General features: G+C 37.3%; 3 protein-coding genes across 3 annotated transcripts; 1 reads left to right on the forward strand and 2 right to left on the reverse strand.

The window, feature by feature from the left end:
* Nucleotides 1-1,258: 1,258 nt before the first annotated feature.
* LOC119996145 (probable F-actin-capping protein subunit beta) lies at nt 1,259-6,075 on the reverse strand. Its single transcript, XM_038842679.1, has 8 exons — nt 5,874-6,075; nt 5,354-5,424; nt 3,577-3,690; nt 3,163-3,245; nt 3,010-3,083; nt 2,738-2,857; nt 1,780-1,875; nt 1,259-1,633 (listed from the first exon to the last, which is right to left on the reverse strand). Exons 1-8 carry the CDS (start codon nt 6,000-6,002, stop codon nt 1,550-1,552), a joined length of 771 nt encoding a protein of 256 aa, XP_038698607.1. The 5' UTR covers nt 6,003-6,075; the 3' UTR covers nt 1,259-1,549.
* A 671-nt stretch (nt 6,076-6,746) lies between these two features.
* On the reverse strand, nt 6,747-11,329 carry LOC119996285 (ubiquitin-NEDD8-like protein RUB1). Its single transcript, XM_038842866.1, has 3 exons — nt 11,146-11,329; nt 8,468-8,727; nt 6,747-7,025 (listed from the first exon to the last, which is right to left on the reverse strand). Exons 1-3 carry the CDS (start codon nt 11,236-11,238, stop codon nt 6,914-6,916), a joined length of 465 nt encoding a protein of 154 aa, XP_038698794.1. The 5' UTR covers nt 11,239-11,329; the 3' UTR covers nt 6,747-6,913.
* A 907-nt stretch (nt 11,330-12,236) lies between these two features.
* LOC119996901 (protein EXORDIUM-like 6) lies at nt 12,237-13,244 on the forward strand. Its single transcript, XM_038843679.1, has 2 exons — nt 12,237-12,735; nt 12,835-13,244. The coding sequence occupies exons 1-2, from the start codon at nt 12,237-12,239 to the stop codon at nt 13,242-13,244; spliced, it is 909 nt and encodes a 302-aa protein (XP_038699607.1).
* Nucleotides 13,245-20,139: the final 6,895 nt, after the last annotated feature.

Genomic DNA, 20,139 nt, shown 5'->3' on the forward strand with positions numbered 1-20,139 from the left:
TCATGTCATGATCCAGGTGGAAAGTTCTTAAAATTTAAAAATTGAAAGCCTCTCACAAATACTCATTTTCTCTTCTCTCACCCTCACACTCACCTTCTCTCTCCTCCTCTCTTTTTTTTCTCTCTTTCTCCCTCATTGCCGGAACCAAAGGTTCACCGTCCGACAACCGATAAGGGCGGCTGGCCAGCGTAAGAGCACCATGACTCATCCCTAGTCGTCGTTTACTGCCAACAACCGCCTATTTCGCCGGAATCTTGCCTTAAAGTCATGGCCGATGAAACTTTTGGAGCCCGATCTGGCCACCACAAGCAACCCCTCCGCTAACCACCACCACCGTTGAACTTGTCTTGTCGAGCTCTACATGTTTCAACCATTGGACGGCTGGAATAGTCGGCAGAAAGTGAAAACCCATTTATGACTCAATTGTAGCCCATTTTTGGAGTTATTGACCATGTATATTTTTTGTTTTGCCTTCATGTTATGAATGTGGAGTGAATTTTATTCCAGAACCTATTAATTTTGATGTCATTAAGTTGTTTTTAATCTCATACAGATTGTTATTTCATTTTTTTATGATTATTCCACTATTTTTAATATCAAGTAGATTGTTATTCCACTATTTTTAATAAACAGGTCGTTATTCCATTATTTTTGATGTCATTACACTATTTTTTCATTTGATTTTAAACAATGATTTAGTTATTTTTTAATTTCATTCCATTGATTTTTGAGTGTTGATATATGATATTTTTTATGAATCTCAGTTACGATATGGTAGCTAATAATAAATGCATTACATTGAGGGATGAATGATGTCGTTAATGGATTGAATAACAACAATAATGAGATGGTTGAACAAATCAACAATATGATTCAAATAAATCACAATGGATTTTAAGTAAAAAATAACAATGATTCAGTTATTTAACTGTTTTAATTCAATGAAAAAGCATTGTTTTGGGACAAAGAATGGAATTAGTTATTCAACGGTTATAATACAATGAAATAACCATTGGTATGAGAAGAAATTGAATGGAATTAAGCCCTAAATCTTAAAACCCTTAAAATCTAAATTCTAAACCCTAAGCACTAATTTGTACAATCTAGAATGATCTAAAGTGCCTTATCCACATAGCTGTAGCATGCATAAGATGAATATTCATGTGGGTACCGAAAATGTACATGTACATGTCCTAGTCTATTTTCACAACTAATGACCATATTAACGTGATACCAAGTTGATTAATTCATAAAGACCAACAGAGATATTAGAGTAAACATTGAACAAGTAAAATGAAACTGCATATGATGTCTGCTTCATGCCATATTCTCTTTATCCAAGACTATTGGCACCTTATAATACTGAACATACAAAGATGATATGAACATAAACCAATTAGCCAAAACAACACATCAAAATTATCTCAAGACGGGGAACAAAGGGGAAGAGATGATATACAGTCCGGACTGCTGGCAATAATCATTCTGTTGAAGAAGATTTTAGAAACAAATAAAAAGCGTCACCCAATATATGAAGCGTAATCCCAAATCAGCTGTCAGGCAGTCTCATTTGCGCAATTTCAGAAGGAGGACGCAAAGTGCACACCATCTCTCTAGTCTTTCCAAAGTAGACCTGCAATGAAGACATTCATATTCCTGGTGAAACAGAGTACCATGATGACTTTGCATGAAAACAATTCAAAAGTCATCTCAGAACGACAAACGCAGGCAGTCTCCTTAGCACATAATAAAAGAGGATGAAAATATAAGTCATAATACCTGGTCCAGGGAATTCCTCAGTTTCCCCTCCATTTCTTCTATCATTCTGCCCATGTTACAGAGATGACCCTCTGCAACGGTCAAGTCCATATTCATCTACAAGAGATTTTAAGAAAGTTAAAGACAACTTACTCCGACTCTCATTTAAATAAAAAATAAATCCATATGCACATTCAAAATTTACATTTATAAAACCGCCTTTAGTCAACAAAACTAAGGGAAACTGCAGAGGCCTCGATTCTTAGAGATTGCAAAGGACCATTTTCTAAGAGTCTCACATGTCTCCTGCCTTTCACTCATATATTCCCAAGAAAAGGAAAGTATAAACATAACATTTCTAAAGGAAGCTGGATGCATGAGTTGTCCGGTAATCTATAGAAATTAACTGAGATTTCATCTTTGGGCAACGGGCAATGGCTAATATGCAATATAACTATTTTCCTTTATGGTACTTTTTTCCCTACCTGGAACAACAGCATATAGAAAACTCTTTTCTTTTTGGGGTAAGTAGCATATGGAAAACTCGACAAATATAACTAGATCAAAAGCAGTAGCCACCTCATTTGATTACAAATATAAACACAAGTAATGATCTCTTTGGTTTAGTGGGTAAACATACGCATGGAATGTAACATTCAAAGTTAAAACAACAGCTATTCAAACCCCTATTTTTCTTATTAAATGAAACACACAAGAATTTCCACAATATCATTCTCATAAAACAAATGGTCCATGTTTCTAGTAAATCCTCATACCCAGCGAGAACAACATTCATTGTTCTGGGTTATTTTTGTTTCTTTGGCAGACTTGAGATTGAATCCCACTGGTTCCATGTTTTGAGTTATTTTTGTTTTATTTCTTGTTTTGAATTATGACTTTATGAGGGTATTAGGGGAGAGGCTTCATCAGAGGAAAATTTCAACATGCAATAGATAACTCCAATAACAAAATCAAGTACCTGTCGCCTGATTGATCCTGATAAATTGAATGAGCCTGATGACTCGTCCTTTGTCGTCAAATACAGCATAACAGTACTGGTTAAACAATAATGTGCCATGCCTTCCTCTTCAGGCCCAACCTTAACAACAGATTGGAGTTGTAACATGACTAAGAAAATGGATGATAAACACAAAGGGAAACAATGAAAAGGAGAAGAACAGAGGGAGAAACAAATGGACATGTTGCAACTCTGCACGTATAAAATCGTATGTTTCCTGGAGGAGTTATTACCTCAATAACATGTATGGCATCCCACGCTCCCTCCTGCAGGGAGCTCCTTCGACCTTGCCCAGGCTTCAAGCCATCTTGATCATCATAAATGGTAGCAAACTGGTCAAAGATATGTTGTGTTATTCTGGCTCGTAATTAATGTAAACGGCTCACCTTTCTTTATCAAGAAGCACGCCACAAAACCCTCGTTCTCATCCTCCCACATATAGACAGATGAGATGCCACCTTCATAATACCTAACAATATGTTGGTTGATCAAACTGCAAAATCTTTGAATAGTACATTAAAGCAAATTGGTAACAAGAAAGGTATTTGACAGGCTTTATGACACAATTGTCAAGCCTACATTTTTGAAATGGTCAACAGGAAAAGAAACTAAAAATCATGTTCTTCTACATGAATAAACATTGTAAAGATTGCCAAATCATAAAACCTTTAGAATTAGTCAATAGGAAAAATATTTATCAAGAAAAAAAGGTCAATAGAAAAGAACCCTCTAGAGAATATTTTGCAGCACAAGTATCTAAAAACAATTTTATCAAGGACGAGGTAAGTAAAGGACCTCACTGGTCACGATAAACGGCAAAGACATCATTGGCTTCAATTTCAAGTTTCCTCAACTCTGATGATGGATAGGGTGCATCTTCCAAAGGTGGCTGGTATTTATTAGACCAGGGTGATCTACAAAGGAAGAAAATCAATAATTAGAACATTGAAAGGCCGCCCAAACCAAATTATATAGCCAAAACGAATTACAGGCATTGTATCTAATAAGCAAAGATAAACGGCAAAAGCCAAAGTCATACATCCAAAGCAGAGTGGGAAAACATGACTCATCCACTGGATATCAAAGAAATCACGATTTCATACAACTTCTCATTGTAAGTGGTGCTAACATTTTAGGTTCCAATATATTTTCTAGTCAAAACCCAATTTGAAATAGGCATGAGGGTTTGTGACCAGAAAATAATGATATAATATGTTTAATATAACTCAAAAACTGAGTGTTTAGGCACTGCCTACTAGGACTAAAGCACAGAGTAAGAGAGCAACAAACTTATAACTTTTGAGTGTCTAACAACTATTTTAAAACGATTAAGTAAGCAAATTTAGGAACATATTTTTCATGAATAGAAAAAATATTATTAACAGCACCAAGGCGGCGCAACCTCAAACAACCAGAAAGGACTGGTTTACATGAGTTTAATACACTCGAAAAAATAAGAACAAGTTCCACTCAACGAGTGCTTAAGCACGGCAAGCCATCTATTTAAGAAAAACCCCATCGAGGATCCCTTATCATGGAAAATTCTAGAATTTCCCTCTTTCCAAATTAGCCAACATGTACATTGAAAGATCGGAAGAAAATTCCTTTTGGTTTGTCAGAGGCTAGGAGAAGCCAAGCCAACTTTCGACTTCAGATTACCACATGGAACCCAGCTTACTCCCATTAAATTCCACCCCATACCCCAAACTTTCGACGCCCAAGAGTAGAAGGTGAGGGACAGTTTCTTCCTTTGCCTTACAAAGCACACATCTAGTAGGCAAGAAGAAACCCCTTCTTTTAAAGTTAACAGTAAGAGTTCTTCCCAAAAGCACCTCCCAAAAGAGGAAAGAGATCTTAGCTGGGCAAGGGGTACACCACACCCATCTCCAACATGTACTGGAAAACTCCATTATACAAGCCAAAAGGAGATAAGAACAGTAGGCCTTGACCAAGAATAAACAATCAGGAGAAAGCAACCAACATAGCTTGTCATCCTCAATAGAGTGGGCGAGCGGCTCGGCAAATGATCATACAAAGTCTTCCAAAAGGACGTGAAGGGTTCAATCTTTAGCTTCCCTAGAAAAGCATAAGGACCAGGAAACCTCATCAGTGAGATAACCAACCATAGCTTCTTTGCTACAAGCCAACCTATAGGGGACCGGGAATTGAACCTTAAGGGGGACATTGTTGATCCACTTATGATGCCAAAAGCTGAGCCATTTCAAACCTTAAAAGATGTGCTCCTGCCACGATTGCCATCCCTTCCAAATATGAATCCAGAGGCTACTACCATGAGCCTCTATAGTCAGCTTAGTAGTCCAACCGTTCTTATCCGGCCCATATTTAGGAATATATAAAAAATACAGATAAAAAACACATATGTTCATACATATTTATGGATCAAATGCCAGACACTATGAACACATTATAAATATTCATAAAACAAATGCAGATCAAATCTGAAATCTCAGACTCAGAGCGAGAGTGAGACATTCAATCAAAAGGATGACATACTCGATTTCATCTAATCAGTGCTCAACCATTAAAAAAAAAACAGGAAGAAGTATTTATCATTACCTGTAAGAGTCCGCATCTCGATTGTATTCACACAAAATGAACTCCTTTCCACAGTCAGTATCAAATAAAACCTGTACACTCATTTGTAAAAGTTTCAAGTTAAACCATTATAATTGAAATTCAAGTAGCAGATCTTATTCATATACCCGGGAAAAAAAAAAAAGAGAGATAATAAATAATCTGCATCAGCATCCTTTGAAAGCTCTTAAAAAATACCTACCTGCCAGTTGACACAAATAAAAAATTACATTTTCCGGATGGGCAATCACTGTAATTTACTTTGACAATGCATTACCTTGACGCAGAAGAGGTTTATGACAAGAAAGGAAATAAAGATAATTTCGCCTCCAAAATTAGGTCACCCAAAAAGGCAAATTTTACAATCGAAATTTTGATTTCAAAGCGGTTGCATTAATGGAATTATTATTTTTAGTTCCGTTTTCTTTTGCTCATCAAACAAAAAGTTCGTATAGCCAACCCAACCCTAATTAAGACATAAATCAAAGGGAGAGAAGAGGACCTGGAGGGGCTGATCCACTTGTGAGAGTAGATCGGAGGAGTGATGGGGTAATAGGCTGAGAAGAGCAGAGAGAGCCGTCTCCGACTGCTTTGGGTGTATTCTTCGCATCAATCCCATCGCTGCCTCCATTTTCTCGATTTGATTTTGATTTTTCTTCTCAAGCACTGTAATATTGAAAGGAACTACTCCACTTCGGATAATCAGTTTTTAATTACACTTGAACCTCTTAACTTACCCAATATTAAAAGTAAGTCCTAATAATGGTTTTTTCTTTTCAATTGCGAACTCTAATAATATTATTGGGCTTGGGCAGTTGGGCTTGCATTTTGATTAAAAGATGGGGTCATTTTGAAATTTACCTTAATTGGTTTGAAATCTTTGATAGACTCCTGATAATAGAAATCTAATCAAGAAAGCAAGCACCTCATCAAATAGATTGCCCGAAATTCCCATGATAGTGAAAAAAATGTATCAAAAAATTTTTTTGGATGACCAAAATGAAATCTTGAATATCTTTTCAATGACCAAAAATTTACTTAACTCAATAATTTTCTTTTAGCCCAAATCTTTACAAAGCAACATTCAGATTCCAAATCATAAAAATTTCCAAGTTCAAGAGTTCCTGTTCTTTCGGCTTTTTTAAAAGTGAGGATTCAGCTTCCTACATGAAAAAGGATAATCAAGCAGGAGATAAAGGTGTCGAGTTGACTGTGTGTAAATCCTTCCAACTGGGGGATCCACGTTCAACTCTGCAAATCAACACTCTTAACTTTGCGACTTATCGTGTGCTTGGGGAGAATGGAGCAAACCAAGTATTCGAGGTTTACATGAGCCATGATTCATCGACATAAAAAAAAGAGCAGGAGATAAGGGTCATCAAAACCGAAAATGTGACATCAAATTTTTTGATCAAGAATAATATAGCACATGTTTCTTGTCATGTCGTTTGGTTCATCCACACAGCAGCATAGTCAAAACTCGATTTGTCTATCAAAGTTGTATTGCTAGGCCAATGCCTGAAGTAACAAATTACACTTATTTTAGAGACTTCCACCCCTCAAAGCAAGCACCAGATGAAGCACAGAGCCACCCTCGATGTTGTAGTCGCGAGCTGTCTTGTCATCTGCAAGCTGCTTCCCAGCATAGATGAGTCTGCAAACATTTCACAGGATGGATGAGAACTCCCAAGGTTTCCAGCAGATTTACAAGAGGAATCAAAACACAAACATGAAACTCCATCATAGGGATTAATTTAGTAAACGTACAAGACCTTTAACTGACATGACTTCACAGAACGCCCCAAAGGTCTGTGGTTACGGTAACAAATTAACAGAATCTTCTCATAAGCGGTTTATTTTTTAGTAAAGTAATATTCTACACGTAACAAAATTCAAGCAATGAATCTTTTAGTAATAAGGACTCTCTCCAACACAACACATTATGACTGTCAGATATTATACAGGAGGCAACTTTTTTCCTTTTCGTGTTTGGATTGGGGTGTTTGGGAGGGCATTAAGAACCAAAAACAGAAAATGAAGAACAGAAGAACACAGATAAATAATACAACTAAGCAACAGAAACTGGAGAAGAGAGAGAAAAATGAATGAAAACTGAGAAACAACTATAGTATAAATAGATTGAAGAAGAAATAAAGCATAGGCTTAAAGATTAGAGAGGAAAATTCTGCAAGGACCCTTCTATGCACCCTGAACCACACACCACATTAAAGACTAAAATCTAACACCAGAGGGATTCAGATTTGCCTTAGTGGCAAGCTCCCTACCCGTTGAGGTCATGGGTTCGAATTTCCCCCAACAATTGCATAAAAAAAAAAAACACTAGAAATAAATTAGAATCGCCAAACTAAACACCGTAGCAAACACCCAGCACAATCCTTCCCAATGAAAGTCAGGTGTCAAGGACAACTATACGCCCTCGACGAATTATGCAAAGCCATAGACTGAACAGAATAATGTTATCCAAACAAACAATTAAAAAGAGTGTTGCGATTCAAAATTTCAAAAGACAATAAAAGTGCTGCAGTCTCCAGCACCAACTAAATGTTTGGAAGCATGCTGCCATGTTGCCATGTCAAGATGATGATAAATAACACATAAATATTATTCAAATCCATAAATTCACACAGAGTGGAAGTAAGATCGATTGGCTAGTTCACGACTAAGCCAATAGGACATGGAATTTGCCAAGAAATTGGGAGAAACCTCATTATGTACCAAGAAGATTGCTTTGCCAACGAAGGCTATAACCCTATAAATACTAAAATTGCAAGACCCTAATACTAATAGCCAATAAATGCTAGAAACTAAGGAAATAATTAAAGTACCAATAAACAAAAATAACTACCCTAATTGACTAGAATTCCAATTAATTACCAAAAATAAACTTCTAATAATAAAAATAATAAATAAAGAAAAACAATAAATCTTGTCTTATGTCACAAATTTACTGTCTTAGCAAGATAAATAAACATGTCAAAAAAAATGTGTGGAAGATTCATAAACAGAAACATGCCAGATAAGAACTACAGTTTCAGCCAACTCACATTTCAATAAAGATGCACACTAGAAACTTACCTTTGCTGCACAGGAGGAATCCCTTCTTTTTCCTCAACTCGCTCCTTGACACGCTCAATGGTATCAGTTTGTTCAATGTCAATTTCAATTTCTTTCCCTGTGAGAGTCTTCACCTTGATCATAGTACCTCCCCTAAGCCTCAGAACCAGGTGAAGTGTTGACTCCTTCTGGATGTTATAGTCTGCAAGAGTTCGACCATCATCCAATTGTTTACCAGCAAATATCAATCTCTGCTGATCAGGAGGGATGCCTTCCTTGTCCTAAAAGAGAGACACAGATAAACTCTTAAACATGGCTGCAATAGCTCACGAATAGAACAAGAAAACATTGAACATTTTTGCCCTGAGGCTTCCATGACAGAGGCATGAAACACAAAACTGTTGAAGGTACAATATCATTGTTATTGATTCTCCATGCTTTTCATTTTCAGGAGAAGGGTTCCAATAGAAATTTACATTTTTTTCTATAGGAACCCTTCCCAACTATTACAAACCCTCCTCCCAAGCTTAGCCTAAAATGAAAAAGGAATGCCAATGAATAAGAAAACTAAAAATGAAGCCAACATTAGATATGCTCCTGTCAATGACTATCTTAAATCTTAATGGCACTCTTCAGATCACATCCCAGACCTGAAACCACATATGATGTTGATTGCTTAGCATCTTATTGCCATGATGGCCCATCCTAGTGTAGAATGACACTATTTTTTGCTAGTTGCTACTTTCAAAAAACCAAAATCCTAAAATTTCAGAAGTCATAGAAGTCAAAATTCTATTTACTAGTTTAAACATAGATGTGCATGACTGAATATATAGCATGTCTTGGTCTCTCTAAAAACTATAGGCACAGAACACACATAATGTTTTATAATCATGGTTATAGAAATATCAATAAATCTAGAATCAGAACCAGCCAACATTAATACTCACTCAGGCAGCAAGGTGAATACTAGTTAAACACATACTCGAAGGTTTCTACATATTCAAAATTAAGCGTCCAACCAAAATAACTTGAAGACATAATTGTATAAACAACCATACATACACAATCATTATAGAACAAATGGTGGTCTTCAACTAAATAAGCATCTGATAGAACAAAGTGTATTTCCAGTGGACAATGAACACCATTTTTATGTTCTCTTTATCTTTTTGTACGAATTTTCTACGTATCAAGAAATTGTTATACTAAAAACAACAGCATTACAGTGGAATTTCTATGAACAGCTCTTAAGCATATTGTTAAAGGCTGATGAACAGACAATCAAGCTGAATTAGGATTAGCTTTAAGAGGCATAATGGACTCAGTTTGACTACCATGCTTAGAAACAGTATCTACACAGAATGTGGAGGAAGAATTACAAATATGACTAGCAAAATCATAAACTTCATAGCCAAAAACAATTTTTGACTTTTTTGTTTTTGATACAGGCGAGCATGTGGGATGTGGCCAAGGGATAGAGTTGCAGGGATGCAACCCAGAGGTCATAGGTTCAATTCCTAGAAACAGTCTCTCCACATATTATGTGGGTATAAATCTGGATACATACTGTCTGTCCCCGACCCCGACCCCACGCACAGCGGGAGTCTTGTTCCCGGAAGTTGTTTTTTACTTATAAGGAACCAAAAACATAATCCAGCAAGATAACTCACAAAAGAATATTAAAAACCACAAAGTTCACTTTGAGTGTCGGGACAGTTATATGAACAAAAGGAAAGGCAATTCGAATTATAATCCATACTGAGCCTACTTTTTTGTGAACATGGTACTGGAATTTTTTTTCCCAAATTTCTCATTCAGTGCAACATAAATCAATTGATAAATTGTCCAAATAACATAAGAGAAATCAATAACAAGCAATAAAAGATAAAAATCAAAACCAGGAACACAATAAACCATGATTCATGACTTCTTTCTTCATTTTATATCCATATAAACATGTAACATAAGTAATCATGCCCAAGTTTATCGCATTCTCAAAAATAACAACAGAAATCAAGCGGAGAAAAAAAAAGAAAACTAAAAAGAGAAAACGACCAATGAGCCTATCATCTAGGATGTTATATGCCTAATACCTGCACATAGGAGATTAAACACTATGAGGGATGTTCTGTTAGAAGTCCCTATATAATCAATTGTTGACCCTATCAGATCAACTGGTGGCTAGTTGCTATAGGAATATAGGATAATAGGAAGAGAGGGACAGTTAGAAGTTGTATTGAAGAGTACTATGAATTTTATTTGTTTCCTCCAGAGATTGGCCTCCTTGAATGAGCTAGTTTGTAGATTGTTTGGTTTCCTTTCATAATTCACACTTCCTCGAGAATTTTCAGTATCAATTCAACAGTCTTTACATTCCAAACCCTAGTCCACAATTCCGAAAACACAATTCTTCCAATTCGTGAAGAGACTATTACACTACAAAATCCAGAAACGAAAAACAGAATCCAACAAAAACACATGCTCCCCTTCACTAGTTTCTGGAGGGAAAGGAAAACCCTTACAGGGTAGAAAAAATTTCTCGTGAAAAAAAGTTAATCAGGACCATATTCTCCATCAAAACAAGACATGAGCAAAACAATCGTCCAAATTAGAATGAAAAGTGCCAGACTTGACAAACCACAGACATCCAAAAGCTCGAGAAATTAAAAAGGAGAATAATTTTAAAAAAAAAGTACCTGAATCTTAGCTTTGACGTTGTCAACGGTGTCAGAACTCTCGACCTCGAGAGTGATTGTCTTCCCCGTCAGGGTTTTCACGAAAATCTGCATCTTCGTCTGCCTGGGTTTCCTTCAAATTAGTCTCACAGACGCAGGAAGTAGGACACCAGGAGGGCTCGTCGTCAGAATTCAGATACTCCGGAGACACTACTAGTCTGTTTATATTTATTTCCTTTATTATAATATTATTGGTTTTTATGTTATTTTTATTTTTATTTTATTAGATTCCGGTGAGTATTAGATAAACCCATGAAGTAATTAAATTCATTGTAAATTAGTAATCCCAAAACCCATAAAAATTCATAATTGGTTTTTTATTTTTAAATATAGAGAGGGTTCGGAGAGACTCGAACTTGAGACCTCTATGAGATATCTTATAGATAAGTGTCATGGTAATATGTTGTTATATCAACTGAAAGGAAATTCTTTAATAACACTTTTTAATGGGAATATTTGAAGTTGCATTACCAAGGAAGGTTTTGGGCCACATACCAACCCATTGATGACTGGTTAGCTAGGAAACTTTTGTTTTGGCAAATGTTTGGAATTTTAGAGAAAATTGAGCTTTTGATTTGGTGGAGAAATTTTGACTTTAACTGGTGGTGCAGTCAAAACAACAATGAGTTCCTTATTTTTTGAATGAATGAGGCTCAAACCTGTGACCCCTATATTTAACAAAAACTTCTAATCACAGAAACTCTTTCACTGTTATATCAAACAGATTCTCTTGTGATGGTTTGTTTGTACAATGAGGTTTAAATTTCTCCATTGTTGGCAATACAACTAATCCTTCCTCATTTAACACCTCACTATTTCCCTTTGACCATTTCTCTTCCTTATATTGTGTGTTTGAGAAGCAATTATTGAATTAATCTCCAAACCAAAAACCATTTTTTCCTTCTTGTTATCTCCTTCAAAATAGCTGATTTTGTGGTCTCTGTTTAACCTATACATAGTACTCTTTGAGGATTATTGTTATTTTAATTGGTGGCTTCAATATTATGTACATGCATGAATTGTGAAATACAACTTCTACATCAAAAATATCCATGGCATCTTCTCTCCATTATTGCTCACTTTTCTCGTTTATGATCCTCCTCTCTTTGTCTCTCAATGCTGCATTATTACCTTCTCTTGCTGCCCTAACCTACCATGGAGGCCCTCTATTGACAGGAAATGTTAACCTACTTGTTATATGGTATGGCCAATTTGGGAAAGTACAAAAGAATGCAATAAGGGCATTCATCAAGTCCTTAAACTACGATGGAGGGCTTAATCTTCAGCCGCAAGTCTCCTTTTGGTGGGATATGGTTGAAAGCTACCAATTAGCGGCTGGGAAGAAGGGCGGTTCGATTGCCGTGAAGGTGGTGAAGACGGTGGTTGATGCCAATTGCTCGGCTAGCAAAAACCTTACTGCGGACAATGTCTCTTCGATTTTCAAGAAGGCGGTTGGGAAGGATATCGATGTGGTGCCAGTACTTTTTAGTGCTAGGGATGTTGCGGTGCAAGGGTTGTGCATGGAGAAGTGCTCGGAGCATGGACTTTATGGTGAATATCTCTATTAGTATATTTATATATTTATGCATGGTTATATTTATATATTTGTGCCCTAATTCATTTATCTTTCATGTATTTGGTTTAATAAAGGAGGGAAGCAACCAACAATTGTGGTAGGGAACCCAGAATCGGAGTGCCCCGGAGAATGTGCATGGCCATTCCACAAGACCAACCACGGTCCACAGGGTATGACACTACAACCACCAAGTGGTAATGTGGGTGCGGATGCCATGGTCGTCGCCTTCGCCTCATCGCTAGTTGATTTGGTGACCAATCCTTTCTCTACCGGCTTCTACCAAGGACAACAAGCGAATCCCATCGAGGCCTCATCTGCCTGCAAGAGAATTTTTGGGAGTGGTGCGTTCGAGGGCTACACCGGCAAGCTAAGGGTTGACCCGAGCAATGGTGGCGCTTTCAATACCCATGGTGTAGAGGGGAGGAAATTCTTGCTCCCTGCAATATGGAACCCTAAAACATCATCATGTTGGACCCTTTTGTAATTACATGTTCTAGTGAATTCATATAAGATGTCTAAATGCTAAATTTGTATGAAGAAATTTTATTTGCACACCACTAAAATACTAACTTTACTAATACCACTTTTAAAATTTTTTATTTTACATAAATGTCCTTGCCTAGAATTACATATTAACTCTTAAACTAAAAATAAAAAAATTATATTTTCACATTAAATTAGAAAGTATTATGTCTACATCATAATTCTAAAAAAAAAAAGTTTACACATCAAGACACAATGTAAATATGATGTTTTTCATTATCAGACTTTAATTACATCGTTTTTGAACTATGACCTTTATCACATTGTTTTCCTTTTTTTTTGATAAATTTGAGATAATTTTCCATCAATTTTTGCTAATGTGGGAGTTGTTTTTCGTTAGCCCCTGAGCCCATTTTCTATCAATTTTTGTTGATGTGGCAGTTGTTTTCTGTTACTAACATAACATGTGGCTTTCAGACTTGCTACCACATCAATTAAATAGACGAAAATTGTAACGGAATAAAGTTTTGAAAGTTTAGGGGATAAATTGATCCTAAATGAAGTTCGGGAGCTAAATTGATCAATTCATGAAAGCTTAGGGGTCATGTCAATACTTATCCCCTTTATAAATGAACCAGCAGGCATCATTTTTCAGATCCTGATTTGATGAAGAGATTATGCTAATTATTAGTCAAATCACTAATTTGATTCGTTATGACAAGATAAAAATTCTAACTTTTCTAATTAGGATATTCACCAAATATTTTCATTTTTTGTTATGTGACATTTGACAAGCATCTCTTCATGTTACAATCTCTGTGAGAACGACCCTTGTTTGTTGACTATACTCTTAATTGAACTGAATACTTACAACGTTTTAATAATGGGTTAACACAACTTTTGACCATTGAAAGATGGTAAATAATCTAAATTGGTCTCTGACTCTCAAATTGTGTCAATTTAACCATCGAAAGTTCAATTTATTCCAAATTAGACACCCGAACAGAATTTGGCAATTTCGGTCTGTCAACCTGTTGATGTGACATATTGATCGTTAAACCAAAGTTAAATGTTGCTGACGTGACAAACGATGCATCCTATGTGGCAAATAGATCTAATCTCTAAAATCCCCTTTTTCCTTCCTATCTAATCTCTCTATCTCTCAATCTTTGACTCTTCATATATCAACAATGACCCTGACAATTGACGAGAGGAATTTCTTCTCTGTGACTTTACGAGAGGAGATTTCCAATATTACTCTTTGTCTTCCCACGATGTCACCCATCCCAACATTAATCTCACAAAAACACACTTAACTACAGAGTTCCAATGGGATCATGTGCATCTCCTCCAAGGAAACATTCTTGTTACTAGTTTGAAAGTTTGACCTATTATATATATTGTAATTCACATCTTCTCCTGAACAATGTGCGAAAAGAGACTTAACACCTTCATCACTCGATAACTCGCCAACACCATCAAAGCTTGCACTGCAGAGGCTTGTGGCCCCGCCGACTCAACTCTGGGGAATTGGCTCCGATACCATCTGCAACAACTCGCCCCTCCGCACTAGTAACACTTTGTTCACTTTGGGTCAACCCATACTTGCCCTCACGACTTTTTCTTCTTAAGAGGTCACTCATCCCAATATTGTTATGCATAAGCATGCCTAACTAAAGAGTTCTATTTTACCAATGTTGACATTCGTTCACCACCTATAACAACATTCCTTCCTTATAGTAATTTGCATTGTTTGGCAATACTTCTTAGCGATGATTCGAAATTTTTATTCAAGACATGTTCAGATCTCGACTTCTCCCATCTCTTTCTTATTCGTGCCGAGTTCAACTCATCAAATCGGTGTTATTTTCTATTCAGGAGTTGGGTTTTTTCATGTTTCCGATAAGTAGTATTCAGAAGACTGAGAGCATTTTAGTGCAGTTTCTTTGGAAAGGGGTTTGACATACAACTTTTTCTATGAAATAAGTGTCGCATATGTGTGCACATATGTAGGAGGTTTTATAATTTACTAAAATTGTTCCAGTGTCGATGTAGATATAGCTAGGAGATAAGTATAGATAAAATAAAATTCTTAAATATGTGAGGTTAAACAAGTAAGTTGTAGAACACTCCAGAAATGTGAAGTGCTATGTATGATGTATGTGTTGGGTGGAAAGATGAGTTTAACACCCCAAAACAAAGAGAGGGCCTTGAGGACTCCAAGTGTAAGGAAGCTTTCAGGACTCCAAATGTAAGAGAGCTTCCAAAATATGTAAGGGAGGCAGCTGCTCCTGAATTTGATGTGATCAAATGAATTTGTTATGTTCATGATGGATGTCATTTGCATGCATCATTATAACCTGGCCCTCCGTAAAAAAAGCCGACGCCGAATTCACCCTCAGAAGGGTTAACGATGATGTCGTAACAATATTTATTTTCAATGAATGGTGAAACTCTTTGGACTGGAACAAGGCGGTCATCCTCAGTCACAAACTGTAGATTTTCAAAATAACTTGCCTTCCTAAACCCCTCTTCAGGAAACTCACCAGATCCCATCTGTGTTTCAGTGTGTCTCTCGTGGGCTTGCGTGTTATAAACCTCGCCACCCCACTCCAGTCGAGCGGCAGCTTCTCTCAAGCGAGTAACTATGACTCTCGGCCAATACCCCAAATCCATGCCATTATAAATCAACCACCAAACACCATTCTCCGGATCCTGATTTGATCATGAGATTATGCATGCTAATTATCAGTCAATCACTAATTGATTTGTTATTACAAATTACTTACTTTTCTAATAAGGACATTCATCAAATATTGAACATCATCATAGGATGAAGAGCTAGCAAATGAACCTCCCAGAACTACTTCATTATTGGTTTGCACGAAGCCTGGACAACGTAGATTGTAGCATCCTGTTTCTTTATATCCATCTCCCTATAATATATATATATATATATATATATATATATGGAAGAAATAAGAATGATATCTACATGAATTGTTATTTATTCATGATAGAGGATGTAAATTGGATAACACTTTAGAATAAGCTTGCTTACCGTCCAGTAAATAAATAATCTTGGCACTTTAGTATCATTATAGATATCAGGATAGACCTAACATGCAAATATTAGAAATTTTAAATTTTAAAAACTTATACTTGTAACTTCAATTAGTAGTATAAATAAGATGATTGTTAGAAGAAGAAAATACTGACATGCCATCCGACTTCAAGAGAATTAACGTCTTCGAATGGTCCTGAGGCTAGCCAAATCTGTGCGAGACTAAACTCTTTCTTCTCTTCAACAAATGGTTGCCACACATTAATTGTTGCCTTACTCCCGTATACCTTTCCTAATTCTTCATTCCCAACCACTACATGCTATGTAACCACATAAGGAGTAAAATATTGTTTGATTACTTTGCCTCTGATTAGATTGAAAAACGGGGAACGAACGAATCAAGAGTTGAGTGAGGGAGACGAACTTTACTAACACTTACTTGGCTAGAAGGTAGAGTTAGTGGGGGAATGGATAAGAAAAAACAAGTTGTTTACTTATAGACTTAATCCCTAATCTAGTCTTCAAAATTTGAGTGGCAAATATGGAATAAAAGAATTAGAAAATTTATCTCACCTCACAAACACGACAATTTAGGGGGTAAGAAATTTTGATATGTAAGGATAGTAGAGGGAGGAGGAATCCACAACTTAATCATAGTGTACTAAACCATCACCATGAAAATATGGTGGAACACTTGATCCTCCTACTTAACTCTCAAAAAAAATATTATCCAAGCAGACCCTAAATCCTAAATTTCATTGGTAAAAATTAAATAAATGGAAGTACCTCATGTTTGTGAGTTGCACCAAGCTCATGACTAAAAGAGTATTGTTTCTTTTTGAATTTAGAGAGAGAGTTGTCTCTGATCATAACATCATCTATTATGGTCCTTTGTATGGGAATAGCATCTTCAGGACACCTTGCCCCATTTTGTAGCCAAATTTGAGATACTTCCTTAATGTTATCTCCCAACTCTTGTTTCTCCTCTTTCAGCCAGTGTCTGGGGACTTCCTGTTAATTGAACAAAGAAACACTATTAGTATAATATTATAAAAATCACCTATTGCTTCTTTTTAAATACCAGAATCTCGTGATTTCTGAGAAGAGGATGATCGAAAGCTGGTTGTTTTCTTATATCGACGCAATCAATGAGATCTCCATCTGGACTCTGTATTGTACGCAAGAAAAAAGGGTTCAATTCAAATTATTAAAAGTGAAATACAAGATTGCCTAAACATAACTAAGAAGCGAGTGATCAATGCAATTACCTCTATAGTTAGCAAAGTGCGCCTTCTGATATTATGATTCAGAGCTGAAATAGAAGTAGTAGTAAGAAGGAAGAATGCTAACAAAAGAAATACTGCAGACCTCATAATCTGCCAAGCAAAGAAATTGATTAGGTGATTAAGACATCAAAGTGAGAAGAATTAACATCCATCAATGTGTATATAGTTGGTGATTGTCCGGCACCGGAAGATGTAATGACAACATAGCATATTTAAATATTTCTTTATTTTGTTGTTCAGTCGGGTGGGGGTCTTGCATTACTGTTATTGTCGGCCGCTTCTGGGTTGGGTGGAGAGGTTTTCTTAGTTGTCTGTGGGCTATGGGTTTCTTGGGTTTTCTTGTTTAATTCTTTCTCGTTAACAAAGTTCTGATTCATAAAAAACAAAACAAAAGCATTGTTAAATATGCTTAGTACAATGCCTTCATATTATATATATATATATATATATGACAATACGAAAATAACCCTACCAATGAGATACTGACACATGAAACTCAAACTACCTAAGGGATAGCCTGAAGAAGAGTCATGAGGAGCCAACTTGGCTCAAGCCAACTTGGCTCAAGCCAAGAAGGCACCTTGGCTAGATACCTCGTCATCCAGGACGACACCTCAGTCTTAGCCAAGAAAGCACTCAGCACAAGCCAAGAAAGCACCTCGACAAGGTACCTTGGCCAAGTCAGGAGGGCACCTTGGTACAAGCTAGATGGCACCTCGGCCTTTGCCAAAAAGACATCTTGGCGCAAGTCAGGGGGCACATCGATACACTGATGAATTTGTATCTAGAAAGGACACAAACTCTAGACTCCTTGAAATAAGATCCACCTAGAAGGGAAGATCCAACTTAAAGGAGAAGTCCTCCTCGGAAAGAGATCCACCTCAAAAAAAGAGGTCCACCTTAGAGGAGAGGTCTCCCATGGAAAGATATTCACCTTGAAAAAATATCCAACTAAGAGGAGAGGACTTCCTTGGAAAGAGGTTCATCTCGGAGAAGAGACCCACCTTGAAAAAAGGTCCATTTTGGAGAGAAAATTACCTTAAAGAAGAGGACCAATTTATAGAAGAGGTCACTCAGAGTAGAGGTCCACATAAGAAAAAAGGTCCATCTCGGAGAAGTGATCCACTTGGGGGAGCAATGTATTTCGGAGAAGAGGTCACCTTGGAGAAGTGGTCCACCTCAGAGGAGAGGTCCCCCCCTCGAAAAGAGATTCACTTCGGAAGACCGGATCTAAATTAAAGAAGAGGCCCCCTCTGACAGAGGTCTACCTCAAAAAAGAGGTCCACTTAGGATGAGAGGTCCACCTCGGAGGAGAGGTCTTCCTTTGAATTAGATCAACCTCGGAGGAAATATCCAACTTAGAGGATAGGTCCCCCCTCGAAAAGAGATTCACCTCAGAGAAAAGTTCCACCTCGAAGAAAAGGTTCTCCTTGGAAGGAAATCCACTTCGGAGGAGAGGTCCACCATTGAGGAGATGCCTACCTCAGACAAGAGGTCTGCCTCGGAGGAGAGGTCCCCTCGCGAAAAGAGATTGTTCACCTTGAAGGAAAGATCCAACTCAAAGGAGAGGTTTTCGTCGGAAAGAGGTCCAGCTCAGAGAAGAGATGCACTTCAAAAAAAGATCCACTTGGTACAGTAATTTTCCTCAGAGAAAAGGTTCAATTTGGAAAAGAGGACACGTCGGAGTAGAGGTCCACCTCAAAGAGATCTATCTTGGAAAAGATATCAACCTCGAAAAAAGTCCACTTGGGAGAGAAATGTACCTCGGAGAAGACGTCACCTCGGAGTAGAGGTCCACCTCTGAAAGAGGTCCGCCTTAGAGGAGAGAACCATTTTGGAGGAGTGGTCCACCTTAGAAGGAGAGGTCCACCATGAAAGAGGAGTCCACCTTGGAAAGAAATTTACTTAAAAAAAAAGTCCACCTCCGAAACACCCAATAATAATTGGCACCAATGCTTGTTAAAGACCATGAAGAACATACCAGACCTAGGAGACATGATAGAGGTGACCAACACTTGGCACCAGAGCTTGCAATTATCAGAATGATACAACCTCTGGGAGACCACTGTCTGTATGAATACAGTAACAACCCACCCCTCCGTATTAGTAACACTTTGTCCGCTTTGGGCCATCCTATACTGGCCCTTATGGCTTTGTCTTCCCAGGAGGTCACCCATCCCAATATTAATCTCACAGAAGCACGCTTAACTACGGAGTTCCAATGGGATTAGGTGCATCTCCTCCAAAGAAAAACGCTTGTTAATAGTTTGGAAGTTTTGACTTATTATGTACTGTAATTCACATCTTCCCCTCGGCGAAGTGCGAGAAGAGACTTAACACCTTCGATACTCGATAGCTTGCCCAACACCATCAAAGCTTGTACTGTAGAGGCTTGTGGCACTGCCCACTCGAGCCGAGTGTTATAGTCTCCCACTTTAGGACTCACGTCCTCGTGAGAACCACCCCTTCAACCCTGGGGTCTCGGCTCCGATACCATTTGTATCAACTTGCTCCTCCGTACTAGTAACACTTGGTTTGTTTTGGGC

This window comes from Tripterygium wilfordii, chromosome 4 (assembly GCF_013401445.1).
Source record: "Tripterygium wilfordii isolate XIE 37 chromosome 4, ASM1340144v1, whole genome shotgun sequence".
NCBI classification, from domain to species: Eukaryota; Viridiplantae; Streptophyta; class Magnoliopsida; order Celastrales; family Celastraceae; genus Tripterygium; species Tripterygium wilfordii.

Excerpts from the sequence above, each read along its gene's own strand:
- LOC119996145 (XM_038842679.1), bottom strand. The coding sequence starts at position 6,002 with ATGGAGGCAGCGATGGGATTGATGCGAAGAATACACCCAAAGCAGTCG. Across the intron at positions 2,858-3,009 it reads ATGCCATACATGTTATTGAG|GTTGGGCCTGAAGAGGAAGG; the intron begins GTAATAACTCCT and ends TCTGTTGTTAAG. Across the intron at positions 1,634-1,779 it reads TGAGGAATTCCCTGGACCAG|GTCTACTTTGGAAAGACTAG; the intron begins GTATTATGACTT and ends TCTTCATTGCAG.
- LOC119996285 (XM_038842866.1), bottom strand. The coding sequence starts at position 11,238 with ATGCAGATTTTCGTGAAAACCCTGACGGGGAAGACAATCACTCTCGAG. Across the intron at positions 8,728-11,145 it reads ACGTCAAAGCTAAGATTCAG|GACAAGGAAGGCATCCCTCC; the intron begins GTACTTTTTTTT and ends TCTCTCTTTTAG. Across the intron at positions 7,026-8,467 it reads ATTCCTCCTGTGCAGCAAAG|ACTCATCTATGCTGGGAAGC; the intron begins GTAAGTTTCTAG and ends AAATGTTTGCAG.
- LOC119996901 (XM_038843679.1), top strand. The coding sequence starts at position 12,237 with ATGGCATCTTCTCTCCATTATTGCTCACTTTTCTCGTTTATGATCCTC. Across the intron at positions 12,736-12,834 it reads CTCGGAGCATGGACTTTATG|GAGGGAAGCAACCAACAATT; the intron begins GTGAATATCTCT and ends GGTTTAATAAAG.